Source organism: Electrophorus electricus, chromosome 15 (assembly GCF_013358815.1).
Source record: "Electrophorus electricus isolate fEleEle1 chromosome 15, fEleEle1.pri, whole genome shotgun sequence".
Classification (NCBI taxonomy): domain Eukaryota; kingdom Metazoa; phylum Chordata; class Actinopteri; order Gymnotiformes; family Gymnotidae; genus Electrophorus; species Electrophorus electricus.
In genome coordinates this window covers 15,248,088-15,263,843 of record NC_049549.1, presented here as the reverse complement: position 1 = coordinate 15,263,843, position 15,756 = coordinate 15,248,088, and the positions used below count along the sequence as shown (strand labels likewise).

At 42.5% G+C, this 15,756-nt stretch overlaps 1 protein-coding gene across 1 annotated transcript in view; it reads right to left on the bottom strand.

Annotated features, from left to right (window-relative positions):
* plekhg2 (pleckstrin homology domain containing, family G (with RhoGef domain) member 2) overlaps positions 1-15,756 on the bottom strand; it is a 35,628-nt gene that overhangs the window by 1,642 nt on the left and 18,230 nt on the right. The window contains 16 exon segments of the mRNA XM_026997666.2: positions 167-1,307; positions 1,432-2,962; positions 3,304-3,549; positions 3,691-3,701; positions 3,975-4,013; positions 4,160-4,258; positions 5,821-5,913; positions 6,189-6,222; positions 6,435-6,521; positions 8,043-8,135; positions 8,273-8,455; positions 8,548-8,574; positions 8,577-8,681; positions 8,968-9,118; positions 9,917-9,963; positions 11,537-11,603. Of these exon segments, the coding sequence (XP_026853467.2) occupies positions 167-1,307; positions 1,432-2,962; positions 3,304-3,549; positions 3,691-3,701; positions 3,975-4,013; positions 4,160-4,258; positions 5,821-5,913; positions 6,189-6,222; positions 6,435-6,521; positions 8,043-8,135; positions 8,273-8,455; positions 8,548-8,574; positions 8,577-8,681; positions 8,968-9,118; positions 9,917-9,963; positions 11,537-11,603 (3,954 nt within the window).

The window sequence follows — 15,756 nt, the reverse complement described above, 5'->3', positions numbered from 1 at the left end:
GAAACCAAAACAGGAGTAAGATCAAAATTAATGACCTTGAATATGAAACAAAGACATAGTTATGTCTGATGATAAATCAAATTGATACACATTTCATTCTGAAATTGATAATGTTCAAGCCAGATCTGTTGCTATGTACAAGAATAAAACATGCTGTATGAATTACCTTTGGGAAGACATAAGATTTAATGTGTTCCAGTTACCAGAGAGGCTCCTTCTACCCATAGTAGTTGGCAGATTGGAAGGTCTTTGGCTGGTGAACTTTGGGAGGTTGTCTGTGGTAGGTCCACATGGAGGAGGCGTGGAAGGTGGGCTTAACACTAGCAAACCATTGTTTGATTCCTCTTTGGCTTTCAAAGGCTCTGGATTATGCATATCCCTCGGGAATGGCACTTTTGTAAAGTTTGCTGTAGGTGAAGATTGAGACTGGGGCTGTGACAAACATGTCTGCTCAGATACTTTGGAGATGGGTATATCCAGCAACAATTGGGATTCTGTGTTGCTTGTTCTGTCCGAGATGCTGTTGCCCACATATGTGGCTGACACCATAGGAAGAGATGTCTCTATAACATCAATAGATGACAGAGATTCTTTAGATAAGCAGTTCTCAGTGCAAGTAGCTGCATAATCAGGAAATTCAGAATATACTGATGCCTGCAGCTGCATTTCACCAAATGTATCCACAGTGGACATTTTGCTGTCACGGGGCTTTAAAACTGAGTTATATTTCTCTCCAGCATTGTAGGCTTCTTCTTTGAGAAATTCTGTTTTTACAGGATCAGTAAAAAGTTCAACCTTATAGTCAGAACCACAAGACATCACTAGTTTGTCCCCAGGTGACAACTGTGTTTGAATTCCATCTTCTCTCACACATGTGGAGAATGCTGCTGAATTATCTTCCCTTACTGAACACAAAGTGTGATCAGACTTCTGCTCACAGTGATCAGTTATTTCAGACATAACTTGTGCTTGTGATTGAGAGCAAGGAGGAAGTGATATGGCTTGCTCTTCTTTGCTCGATTCATAACTCTCTGTGGAAACAATATCAATGCCTTGTGACACCTCATCAGTGCCCATTTGTATAGCCAAATTCTCCTCTATTATTGCTGATGATATCTCGGTGCAAGCAATGGTGGACTCAAACAAAGACGTTTCTGTTTTACTATATCCAAGCTGTGTAGTAAGCTCTTTTTGTCCAATAAGATTGCAATCATTTTCTTGGTGATGGGTTGTGGTGAACTGTTCTCTAACAACAACATGTCCAAAAGACTCAATTGAAGAGGAAATGACAGAGTCCATGTGAAAATCTGTCAAACAGGAAAACATTTTGATATTAAATCAATAATACTTCCTAAAGGCTCATTTTTATTAATGCTATAGCTATGAGTAATTCATATTCTGATATAATTACAGTTAGGTACAGGGTCTCACCTGAGAGTTGATCTTGTGTCTTCACCTGTGCCTGATGCAACATCTGCTGAGACTTTATAGGAGGGTTGACTTTATTGGGTGCTACCCATGCTCGCTGTGCTACAAATGTCTGTTTCTGATGTAGTGGTACCTTCATACTGCTTGCTTTGGCTGTGTACATACGTGCTAACATTTGCACCTTACTCAGGATTTTTTCTGAGTTTTCTACTAAGCACTGACTCATTGGTCCATCTTCAAAAAATCCTAAACCTGTGACATCTGCCATACCTTCATAAAGTGTTTTACTGCAGGGACCCACTTTGCTATGGCGAGACAAGCGCCCCACTTTAATATGACTGGGTAGGCCATCCAGACTATTATTAAGAGCAATTGTTTCTCTGGTCCCAGCAACAGCTTGTAGTATTTTGGCAGCCTTTTGTTTTTCCTGAGGACTGTTTATCCCTGTGCACTCTTTATTGTTTTGCTCCAGCATTGTTTTTCCTTGGAGTCCTTGAGTCCTCTTATCATTTATAGATGATGGATGTATTGCACATGGTTCTTTGTCTTCATTAAAGCTGTCCACTTTATTCCCAGTATCTTTCAGGTTCCTTTGGAAACTGGATGCCTTCCTCTCCTTCTCCTTCCATAGCTCCATGCAGGGTTTGAAGTCACAAGCCTGCAGGTCAACATCACATTTTGATTCAGTCTGACTTTGTCCTTGGTTGTTGCATGAAAATGCAGAAGCAGGACTGATTGGCTGTGTAAAAGAGCTTCTGTTTTGGTCAGGCACAATGGGTGGAGGTGACATGATATCACTGTCATTGCAATCGGAGCGTCCACTCTCAGAATCGCAGCTGACCTGGGGAACAAAGATGTTGAAGCGTGACACTGAATCTTTTACCAAGCCTGTGGGTATATCGGAGAAGCTGTTTCTTCGTGTTGCCTGCCCATCATCCACCACAGTCTCTGCTGCCTCATAGTAGCTGCGAATCTTTTCAATGATCTGCCTGTCATTTTTTGTCAGCTTCTGTTCAACTCCCACCTTAGGTGCCTGAGAGTTCTCTGCAGGTTTGCATGAAGGGGGGTGATCACAGAGAGAATGGGGTTCAGCTGATTCATCTTTGATGGCTTCTTCTATGCTATTTGTTGGATTAGATCTTTCATCCTCGGCAGTGGTGTCCTCAGCTGCCTCAGTCTCCTGAGGCATGGTTGTGGCTATGAATACCTGTGGTTTGTGTGATTCACTCTGGTTGTTCTCCAAGGACGTCATACCTCCAATATGTTTGGACATATGAGAGAGTGGACATATGAGAGATATATCTTCTTTTCTAAAATCTTTCACAGATGGTGAGTCAGTGGTGAAACTATGTGCAGAGTGGTTGTTATCATCTTCATGGTCTGATATAACATCAAATGGTTTTTGTTGAGACTCGAGGTTGTTGGGAATAACCTCTTGCTGATTGTCTTCCTCTTTTACTTGGGGTAGGTCATGTCCATCTACTTTTTGTGGTTCAGTGGGCTGGGCATCCAGGGACTCTAACCTGGGCTCACACTGTAAACAGATCAATGGCATGTTTAATGAAAGGCCTTGCCTGGCAAGTGGGCATAATACGTGATATGTAACAAACTATCTAACTGTATTTTCCAGTATTTCATTTTCTAATATTCACTTTAGTGTTGACATATCAAAAGGGACATGTTTTTTTCTGGTGTTGTTGGATTCTCCTAGTTCTGAAATGACTTTGCTTTCAATACAGTGATTGCTTCATTGTAAAATGAACGAAGTCCAATCAGGGCTTGGTTTTCTCTCTATTTCATATTTGTATTTATACTGTATTTATCACATTTCCAGTTTCTTGAGTGATCAAATCATATTTTTAGTGTATGGCTTACCAGTTCAGTGGACAGCTCTGCCATTCCCTCTCGTACACGACTTTGGTTGATAAACTGCATGATTTCCTCTGTGATGGAGAGCGTTGGGGGTGGTGAGAGAGGGACCATGTCCTCGTCCTCTTCCTGAGCCAGGCCCCGGGTCTCCTGGCCTGACTCTACTTCGATGACAGATGATGCGAGCGTGCTCGTGCTACCGCTGGAGCCCAGACCGTCCACCTGTGGATACACCTCACCCTCACTCCCAGCCTGGCAGACCACAAATCATAAAAGCAGAAACTGGGTGAAGATCTTTCATAATGTACATTTGTTATCTGGTATATTTAAAATGTTAGAGGGCTTTGCAGAAAAATGTTTTGATGTTGTTGTAAAATGAATCTTTTTTCCTACCTTTAAAGAGACTGGCATCCGCAAATGGAGAAGGCATAGAAATATAAAATAAATGGGTGAAATTAGAAACAAAATGATCTTAGTGTATTAAGTACAAATGTATCTGAGACTTAATTACACTTTAATTAAAATTATTTATTTATTGCCTGTAACATAAGCGATGGCATTATGATACATATATCCTTTCACCTTCGCTTTCAATGCACAATGAAATAACACGCATATAAAAAGGTTATCAGTAAAGGCCAACATGATAAAGCCCACTGGTAATACTTATCACTCACCACCTTGTTGAAATGCTGCTTCTATATCATTAGCAGGAGCTAGGGGCACATACAGATTAATTACAATAAAATAAATGTGTTTTTCGATTTGAAAGTCATCACAAGTATTTGCTTAAATTAAATCTCTATATAGCACCTCACAGATCTCTCTGATGCAAGTCTGCATAGTGGCATGGTAGACATACCTGACTGTCTGCGCCCACGGCGATATGGCAGATTTCCCTCCACTAGCATTGGAAAGCTTTTCCTGGCTTTCTCAGGAGTATAGATGAATTCTGGGGGCTCTATAGAATGGCATATGCAAAGTGGCAATGAAACGCAAAGATATCTAAGATTTTGAGTTAAATATATGGTTTATAAGCCCAAAGTGCTACAACTTGTTAACCAGTCCCATAACAGCAATTCTGGCTCTTGCTAAATGGGAAGGTTGTTTAGTTATTAGTTCTTAGTACACTATAGTAGACTAGTTCTACATAGGAGATGGTATTTCACTACAGTGAAGAATACACTTCAACAAGGCCCTTAGCTGTAAAAGCCAGTTACATGGGAAACTTGGAGAATCCTGCACTACTTTCAGATGGTTGCTGACCACCCCCACTTTGGTCAAACAGGTAATCTGGTTTTTACTGTCTCCTTAATCTCACTACAAACCAAGTTTAGGTGATTTCAGTGGACTCTCTTTTATTACTGCTGCAATGATCTGCACTGAAATCCATTCTAGCACTACAACAAGAGGTTCACAAGCTGCTCAGAAACACAGCATCAGAAATGCAGCTAGACCCAATGACATAACTCATCTGGCATTCCTGAAAACTCTCTGATATCCCAGCATAATTTAAAGTGTCTTCCACTGAGACATTCTCAACAGTGACAAAATCACAATGACTATAGGACCTCATATTGGTGTTTTGTGCTGACCTACCTTACAAACTCCTAGGCCCTCCTTATATGGCAAATTGCTCAGTTAGTTGGGGAAAATATGTTCCTCTGTCATGTCATAAATCATCTGAACTCCAACAATACATATGCCAGAAATACAATAAATACTCAGCATTCTAAGTCCAGTTACACAGGCTTAGGCTCACTGACAAGTGCAGCTAAGCACCCAGCTCTCTGAACCTCTATAAACAGCTGTCTCTAAATACTGTTTATATACACTTGTGACTGCTACTCCAAATACCCATCGGTCAAGTTGTCAAAGTTTATGAGGCAAACCAGTGTGAGCCTCATCTTGATCAGTGATGAAGCTATGAACAGAAGAGCGGGCCCATCTCCAAACCAGTTCAGTTCAAATCAGTAGAACTTCTGTTAACAGCCACATGCATTAAAATAAATGGCACAGCAAAGAATAAGACTGAGTCATTCAAGTTTTGGGGAGTACTAAGTGCAACACCCTGAAATGGGGTAGTAATATTTCCACTATTGTTAGGAAAGCTCAGCAGAACTGTTCCTCCCTGTGTGAAATATTCTACTTTATAAAGTGTATCGTGTACACACTAATGGGAGAAAACTGCACTGTCTAAAGTATCAAAAAAAATATGACTTTCAAACAAGTACCAGTCATAGTGCTGCACAATTTACTGGATGATTTGTTTGACATGTTGCATGAATACAGAAGCTAGAATGTGAGCTGTAGCCATACAGCTACAACATCAGGTGTCAGTAAAATGCAAGAGTGGTGAACCGCTGCCCTGCCTGTGGAGGTTGGAGAAGTGCCGCATCCTTGACTTCACATCAAGCATATGTTCGAAGAGAAGCCACACACCTCTCCTTAATGAACTGTTTTCGCTAGAATAATTAAACAACTATAACTTCATACACATTTTGCTCATTAAAACTCACATACCTGATTGTCTTCTTCCTCTGTGATAGCTGGAGGCATCATCCAGTCGTGGAGAAGGGGCAGGTTTTCGGATCAGCTCATGTTCAAACTGAGGGGCTGAATGTCAAATTACACAAACAAAAATCATCACTGACATCTTATTAAAAGATAGAAACAGTGCACATAACATTATTTGCATATAACATCTGCATGGACATTCATCTTTTGCATATGCCAAATGTTAACCACATACATACACGCTACTAATTTTCTGCCACCCACAGCAGCTCCCAAACAGTTGAGACTGAGTTCTATCTTGAGCAGGATTGTAACCATTAGGTTCCTGACTTCATGCCATTCATGATGTATAAATAAGCACATGCAATACTTACATGGATAGAAATCATCACCAAGAACCTGTCTTGCCTGTGAAAAAAAATATAGTATTATATTTTTATTATTATATTCTATTATATTAAAGAGATATTCTATATTTACAATCATAAACATTTTGCAGTATTATGTACTTGTTTCAGACATGCTGGTTGCTCACTGGAGCCGCCTAGTCTTAGCATTACACTTCCTACACTGTAAAAATGCAGATTCTAAACATTTGGAAGCATCTGTCCTAAACTAACCTTCTGGGGTAGAGATGCAGGGTGGTTCTCCACTATCAGCCTCTTGAGGTAATGCAGCCACAATCGCTTCTCCTCCTGGTTTTTAGCCTAAAAAAGAAAGGAAAGAAAAACTGCTTTTTACAGCAAGTCATTCAACATATCAAAACCAACGGTTTTAATGAGATTACACATTTTAAATAACTCCATTTCTAACAGGAGTGTTTCTTGTTAGAAATGGAGTTATTTAAAATGTGTAATCTCATTAGTCTTGGAAAATTGAGCAATCTGTGTGATGAGGCATAGTGCTAGACTAGTCGAAGCCAATATTTAAAAAAACTGACAATCTTGTGTGGTTTTTCATGCTACAGTGTTGAGAGTATTCTGACAATAGTTTGATCGAAGAAAAACATTCAGGAAAAGAGGATCCTTTGGACATAAACATCATGTTGATGAAAGGGGGCAGAGGAGGATATCAAGATTCTTTCTGACGAACAGACAATGCACATTCAAGCAAACTGTAGCCAAATACTACATTGGTGATACCACTAACATGTCAGAATGAAAATGTGTTGTTTCCATGGATCGGACAGCAGACAACTAGTTCGAGTGCCATTGCTGTCTAAAGGAAACAGAAAGGCAAGACCCCAGTTGACAAAATAACACAAGAACTGAATTACTAAGTAGTGGAAAAACACCATGCCTGGTCAGATGAATCCAGATTTCTGTTGCACCATGCTAATGGGAGGGTCAGAATTTGGTACAAGCAGCATGCATCAATATGCCCTTCCTGTCTGTTGTCAACAGTTCAGCTGGAGGTGGAGTAATGGTGTAGGGATTGTTTTCCTGGCACACCCTGGATTCTCTGATACTTGGGGATGGATGTTTGGATAGTAGGGCTTACCTAAGCATTGTGGCCAACCAAGTTCAACCCTTCATTGCAGCTGTTTACTCTGTGGCAGAAGGACATTTTGTGCAGGACAATGCACCATGCTATAAGGGTCATATAGCAACGGATTGGTTAGAGGATCATGAAAGTGAGTTTTCTTTTCTTCCCTGGTCTTCACAGCCCCCAGATCATTTCAGGGCATTTCTGGGTCAATGTATAACAAGCTGTTCAGAGCTTGTCAGTAAATCCATCTAATCTTTGACAATTGGGCAGTGGTAGCTGTTGGGCAGTGGTTGCTCAGTGGTTAAGGTACTTGACTAGTAATTGGAAGGAGGCCAGTTCAAGCCTCAACACTGCCAAATTGCCACCGTGGGGCCCCTGAGCAAGGCCTTTAACCCTCAATTGCTCAAGTTCTTTTCTTCAGTCATAATTGCAAGTTGCTTTGGATAAAAGCATCAGCTAAATTCTGTAAATGTAAACTGCGAGAAGCTATCCCGTCCACATGGGTCAAGAGTCCTGCAGAATGATTTCAACACCTAATAGAATCTATGCCATGACTAATCTGCTGCAGTTCCGAAGGCCAAAGGAGGTCCAATGTGGCTAGTAGATGGGGTGTCTTTAATAAAGTAGCCATTCAGTGAATATCAATATGCAGGTTTCCAAATTACAGTGAAAATTAAGATGGCATTCAGATCTTACCAATATTCTTTATTTTTCTTACACAATTCAAATTAATTTCTTACCTGAACAATGTGCTGTTGTTTAGGGATTGTCTGATCTGACACCTTGAAACAGAGGGGATCCTTCATATTTTCCACCAAGAGTAAGTTGCAGCACTAGAGAATTGGGAAAGAGGTTGAAAATGAATTAAATGTTACGCAGCAAGACTTTCGTAACTGGTAAGATCTGTACAACTGATCTATCCACGTGGCAAAACACAAAGAGATGCTCATATTCAGTGCTGATGACTCACAAAAATATGTGTGCTGTACATGAAGTGATCCTGCCTCTTCTTGGCAATAAGCAGCATTTTGTCAAACAGAAAGAAAGCTCTCTCCTTTTTAACTCGCTGAACTCGGAAGGAACCTTCAAGAACGAGCTCTCCAAACCCACTGAGATCAGGACCAGTCCAGTTTACCAACAAGCTCTCAATTTCCTGTCAAATCAAGAACATTTTGTTAAGATTCTGTGTTTAGATTAGAATACATGCACTGATAGACAATGGGCACACAGTATATCTATGCATACCTGCAGTCTTACTGCATGCTCCTGTTTTCCTCTTTCATGTCATTGATATACCAGGCCACTGCAGTCATAGTGATGATGGCATCCTCTACTACCTCATATCCTGGGTCACTTTTGTCAAAGTGTTTGGACAACTCCTGCCAAAAGGGGGAGGAGACATTGCTCACGCTTGAAACAGCTTGAAATAATGCACCCATCCTGGTTCCTTTCTTTTCTTAACTGAGCAGCTGGGCTGTGGCTTGTTGTTCAGTTCATATAACTTGCTAATTGTAAACAACTTAAGAACAATAACCAAGATGAAAGTGAATCTAAGACAATGAAGTCAGAAACCAACAAAAAAGCACACTCAGCTCCAACACAGCCCAGGTGAACATGTGTGGCAGAGCCGCCTGCTGAACAATGCCAGGGTCTTGCCTGACTAACCTGTAGCAGGAGGTGGTACTTCATGATCCTCTGCACAGGCTTCAGCAGGTAGGTCTCCAGGGGCAGCGAGTGGCAGAGGGTGGCCTGCCTCTCCTGGAAGAAGCGCACCAGGCTGTCATTTTTCATGCAGTCCCTTAGGACGGCCACAGAGCTGGTGGTGGAGAAAGAGAGAGGGAGGCAGATGGTCATTCCTTTGGGGTGTCCACTGGGAGACACGTCTGTTCAGAAACTCGGCCTGGCAGGCACACCGTCTTACCGCCAGCCCATCGGTAATGCGTTCAGCCAAAGGACCCTGCAAAAGGCCTCAAGCCGAGCCAAAGCTACTTACAAAGACCCTTGGCGCCTGCATGCATGGCCGCTGAGCTGTCTGCTAACTGCATCAGGGGGAGGAGGGCTGCTGGTCCTAAAGGAATGGCAGGGTAGTGTGGCTAGAGCTCGCACTTCAATGCTAGCATGCGGAGAACTGCGCAGCACTGCGTGCACTAATAAGTGTGACTGTGGCCGTGAAGCTCAGACTGAACATCTGCTGTTGTAGTGCCGCTGGCCCACGAGAACCGAGCTGAAAGGGCTGAAACGTAACACTGACTAGTCAGCACTCTATGCATGCAATCCCTTGTAGGCCTGGTTTTTCCATTAGACCTGCTACTATACTAATCAGACCTATTGCTACATTAGTATTAGTATTTTAGTATTTGACATGATGACATTCTATTAGTCATACATTCAAATAAACATTTTTAAGTGATCTAATGAACAGTATGTTTGAACATAAATCTTTCTGCTAGTGATGATTTCAACTCAAAGACATAGTAACTGCAGTAAGTCAAAGTGTAGTGAATTACTGTATAAATCCTATCGCAGAGATAAGTTGGCAAAATAACAGAATGTAGGTGATACTCTGAATCATAGAAAAAAAACACTGGAAAACATCCATAAGTTATCTACTTACTTGGGATAGTTCATGCAGTAAGTGGTATAAATCTCAAAGTTTTCACTCTAAACAAAAAGAGGAAAAATAAAGAATGAGTGAAATTTGTTTATTATAAAAAAAAATGATTGCAGCAACATATAAAGAAATAAAATAGCCTCCTGAGACCCAGGGCAGAGTGAAGCCAAATTTCAAAATTTCAAAACCCTTATGAGGATGAGGATTTAACAAAGTCAGCCCAGAACAAAGAACAAGCAGAAATAAATCATGGTATGGGCATCCAGCAGGTTTTCTCTTGTTCAGATGGGTACAATGTCTGTGTGCAACACTAGAGATTTGGTAGCCACTGGCAGCAACCTTGGGGCAGCATAACTCAAGAATGCACTGATTCATGCAAGGAAAAGACCTGCAACCACAGCTTTTGTCATCCATCAGAGATTCAAACCCTCAGTTACTGGTATGGAGCCATAAATTACTGCAACAGTGCCTCACAACCACAAAGTTTTTCCAATGTCCGACATGGGAGCTGCACCACAACAACATAATCAAATGATGTCCTTCATCTGGTCCTGCAACGGTGTTCCACATCTTTGGCACTGAAAAGGCTAGTGGCAGATATGGCCAGCTGCTTGGCAGAAACAGAGTTCCACTCACTGGAGCACATCTATACAAGCATGTAAACATATCAGCCTTGTGCTTTATTTGTATCCCATTGTCCACTCCAAAAGCACATCTTTGTTTTGGAAGTAAAACATGCTTTTTTGTGAGTCACAGAGAGCTTGATCTTTTATCACTGAGATCCTGAGAACATGCCAAGTAAGTCCTTCAAATGTGTTTAGCCTGTTCAAGGAGGCAAGACAGGCTAAAACCCAAAATAACTGACAGTAATGATTTTAATCAACTGTACTCTGTTTCTTTTGCTGATCCAAATTGATTCAAACAGGACCCCAATGAACATGAGGAAAGCCTCATGTCCAGGAGAGTGGGAGGTACCTCAGACACAACAGCGACGAGACGTACAGTGGTTGCCTAACAGAGGTTTCATTTCCTCCTCCAAGCCATTTTCCAAATGATGGCAGAGTAGAGCACTGACATATTCAACTCCTCTCCCATGACAAACAAAGATGGCATTCTCTGTGTTCCCATGGTGCATGGGTCTGGTCATTATTGTGTCATTGTGGCGTGGAGTATGTCAGCAAAAGTGTCGGCAAGCTGCCACAGCTCACACACACACAGGACATTCAAAGGTCACATTCAAACATTCAAATGTTTGGGATTCATTCACAAAGCCAATTTGTCTTTGGTAGTGTGGTGTCTCTTAGGTGCTTGTGTCACTATATCTCTGTCATATGGCCCAGCATGTGCCCCCTTACATGTGCTTGTGGTTTTCTAAAGCAGTTTAACAAAAGTTGTGTTCTTTCAGACAATTTGGACAGTCTAACCCAATTTCCAGGAAAGAACAGAAATAGTTTTATTCTACCTAAATCCCAGTCTTCTTTAGAAGTGAGAGTGGAATATAAACCTTTTGGCTTCACTGTGACTACAAAAGGAAAGCATTAAGTGCTGCCTTATGACGTTTTGCACACAGCTGACCTGGCACTGCTATTTTATTTCAATATCCATGAGCTCACTCTTACTTACCCTCTCCAGGAAGCACTCTGCCATTGCTGCAGCATGAGGGCTGCGCTCCAGATCTTCCAAAAGCTCACTGTTGAAGAGAAGAGGGCTCAGTCAGACTTTAGTGAGATATGCACAGTGAGAAATCATTCTGCTGTTGCTCACGCTAACATTCTCACACACTTCTATCGCTGCAACTAAGCAGAATGGCGTACGTGTGAATGATGACTGTTTAAAACCTGCATAGCGCCACAGAGCACAGGAACCCTGCTTCTCTGAGTTGGCATTTGGGATGTGTCTCCATTTGAGCAGTGTTATTCTCTTCCCATGAAGACATCTGGGATTGGTGTTTCAAGAGGATGCTCCTGGCTAGAGAAAAACTCCAATTCCTGTCTCTGTTTCCACATTGTGTTCATTTGTTTCTTCTCCGTCCATTTAACAAAACTATCGCTTAAATGCATACAGATGGAAAACATCTTATTTTGGCTTAAAGCAACCCCCTCCCCCCTTTGCCTTCAGCCCCATGGCTCTACGTGCAGACCTTGAACCCACTTTCTGGCTACACTAGAGACCCTTGAACCCAAACGCTAAATGTTTCTGGATGTGAGCATCACCCGTGCGTGCTTTCGCTGGTAACCATGTACTGTCAGCTCACCATTTTTCCCCCTCAACAAAAATGTCTACAGCGCTATCGCAACACATAAGAGAATGCTTTCCCCGAGACCCTCAAGGACACGATTCACATCTTTTAAATGGCAGCGAGCAAGGGGAAGGCAAAGAAGCTCTCCTTTCAGCCTCTGAATGAATCAGAAACAGCAGGCTAGGATTATCTTGGCCAGCATCAGTGGCAGCAGAGCACAGCAGTGCCGGGAGTTGGAGCTGGTTTTTGTAAAACAATCACTGCTGCGAGTCAGACATGAAATAGAAGAAACTGGGCTTTCTTGCAGCACTGTGGAGTAGATTTGATTTCTTTGTGGAGTGGGAGGGGGTAGATGTTGCAAACCAAGAATGACTGCTTTCGCGTTCCTTCATGATGCTGTGAACTGAAGGGCACGCGGCATGTTGGGCCTATCCCCTGAGGTTCTGACGAGAGGTCGGCTACAATTTAACCCACCACAGTGGGCTTCAATTCGGTTCATTAGCAAACTTTGAACCATCATCACCAAGGGGACCTCAAGCCACTATGATGGTCAGTACTGGGGGAAGCCCTCCCTGATGGTCTCAAAGAAAATAAAGTGGTGCTCTGTAAACACTCTGGTCACGCCTTCATGTGGCCGAGGGGAAAAGTTTAGAGGAAAGCCGCAAAGCTCCATCCTCCAGTGGCCCCTCCCACCCTGGAGACGGAGCTCATTTAGCAGCTGCCCTTTGTGGCAAGGGGGCAAATGTGGAGGGGAAATCATGCATGCTCTCTGCGTCAAAACAAACCAAGGGACAGGGCTCGTCTAGGTGCTGTTTGAAGTGTGAGATGCCTGAGGTCATTTGGATTGGAGAGGTACAATAGAACACTATTGTTTATTCAGTCTGTTTGCGTGCAATTATGACAGAACAAAGATGTTAAGGTATACTTAAAGGCAAAGGGTGAGGTGCGTCATTTGTGATCATAGGTCGTACATCTCCTTGCATGTCTGCACTTTGGTAGCCAAGTTGGAGTCAATTAGGACTTGGCACGTCTTCCGAGGTTCTGGCGCTAAAAGTCAAAGCCTCGGGAAAGTGCAGGGCCATCCAAGCCAAAGATTTGAGTTATGCTTATATCCATGCTATTACTTTCTCAGGCTTTCAATCACAGGGCACTTACACAGGCTCTTAACAGTGTACAGAGACATATTTGAGGTTGAATAAAACATTAATAAATGGAACCACTTGGCCAAATGCTGATCACTTATTTTAATTGTGTCAGAATTGTTTAATGAACCAATCTGTATAATAAATCATGGTGGCAAAGAAGCCACATAGGACTCAAAAAATATGCTGTTCTGGAATTCATGTGCAGTAGAAGGGAAGTGACCTGCAGAATCTAACAGGCAAAACAGCAAGGAAGTGTCATGACGAAGGTTCCTCGCCAGAACTTATGATCAGGACGAGGAAAGGGAGTCACCTGCAAGAGGTTGTAAATGCCTAACCTTGCCATGCCTGCATACCTTCCATCACATCCTCAGGCTCCCCGCATATTGTTCCAAAGACTCGCTTGCCCCCTAATTCCATTCCTCCCCTTGTGCAGCTGTCATCTTGCTGTTTTCATCCCTTCCCACCTTTCATCTACTAATGTGCTTAGCATGGTACGTGCAGGACAATAAAGAGAGCATGTGATTTACGCATTTAAGCGCTGTTCACTGTGTTCGTATATTCTGCAAAGCCATAAATCCTTGTGCTCCTCACAGGGCTCTGGCCAGGGGATGCTGGGCTCCATTGGTTTGTAGTGCAGATGCTTTTTAAGCAACACCAGTTCTCCAGCTCTTAGTTGCTCCAGCAGACAGGATCTTTGTTTGGCAGAGTTTCACCATGACTAGCTTAAGAAAAGGGCCTTCCTCATCATGCATCCTGCTTGGTAAAGCAGGTCAGCCTAAGAGGATCAACATGGACAATACAGCACAATATGGCTCAGCCACAGGTTACAACCCCAGAAGAAAGTACACGGGGAGTCAGACAGGAGTCTAGATCTCACTTAGTGGAGGAATCTGTCTGGGTGGTTCCACTAACTGCTACCCTCTGACCCTCCAACACCACCCCTCCACCCCTCCACCCCCCCACCCCCAGCCCCCACCGCTCCAGGGGAGGAACATGCTTTTGAAGGTATCGTTAAATGTTTCACATGTCTGCGTCTAGCTGCCTGACTTTGTAGGCCAAATATTTCTGTACATAGTCACACACAAAACATTGCTTCTAACCAGCCTACTGAATGATTCATAAGAGACTGTAGTGACTAGCCATATTTACATCTCATCCAGACCATGTATTTTAACTGATTTAAGGTTAGGAACAGAGTTAGGTACAGGGACAGTTAATAAATATCACTTAGATAAATATGCTTAGATATATACTTCCAAAAGCATTTTTACCACTATAGAGCTTATATAGATTTTATATCATGTTATAGTGTTTTTAGGCAAAAGAGATTGCATGGCACTCCATAGAGTTGATCAGATCATTGTTTGCCAGTTTGACACTTCTCTGGAAACTATAGGAAATACAGTCAACTCATAAAGCTGTTATAACAGATACAGTAGACTGTACAGTAGATTGTAAATCAACAGGCTATGGAAGAGATTAGCTGTGGACAAGTAGCCCCACAACCCATGAAAGTAAAATATGAAAAAGCAAAATCAAGTTAGAAAAAGTATGAATTTGTGCACCCAGTACTGTCATCGCGGTCACTGGCTGTACAGACCACCTGCTCTTATAAGCAAGTTCAAGCACTGCACTGCTGCCAGGAAATAATAAAATGATTGGACAAAGAAACAGCTTTTCACCACAGAGAAGCAAAGCAAGATCTCTAAATCCAGAGAATGCAATCTGCTATAGCTATATTTAAAAATGTACTCCAGCTTTCCAGCACCAGCATACGGTGTGGAGCTACAGGCTGCTGTCTATGACTCGAGCACAGCCTGTCAGACGCCCCAGGATGCACGGCTCACCTGACCCCACCTTTGTGCTGTGTGGCTCCTTCAGAGCCTCTACCTCAGAGTTTGGCTGTCTCGACTCTGCGTAAAATGACATCTGTGTGCGTGCTGGAGAGCCGGCTGGTGCCAAGAAAATAGACACAACAGCGCTGAGCTGAAAAAAGGCTACATTCCACAGAGATGAGATGATAGGCTTTTAAGACAACAGGATAAGACAAAAAAAAGAGCAGGGGGGAAAAAGTATGAAGAGTGAGGAAAATGAGGTCAGTTTTCCCCTCTAAACGATATGCTTCACAATCAGGGACAAGAATGAGTATCAGATCAGTGCAAATGGTGGGCCACATTTGTGCACCGGAATGGCCTAATTAACACTGATTCTTTTCATTACAGGCAAATTGAATTTTAGGGAAAATCTCAAAGTGCCTGTGGAGAGAACAAAAACTTGGCTCTGACTCTCAGCATTTTACAGACATTACGACACAAGATGCCTTAAGGACACCCGAGACTTTCGTAAGGTTTGCTGTTTCCACACAGCAAAGTGGATTTCTCATGAGGGCTGGTCTGAGGTGCCATGTTGGATTTCGATGCTTAACCATATCCCCCAAAGGCCTGTAATGAGGCTCCAAC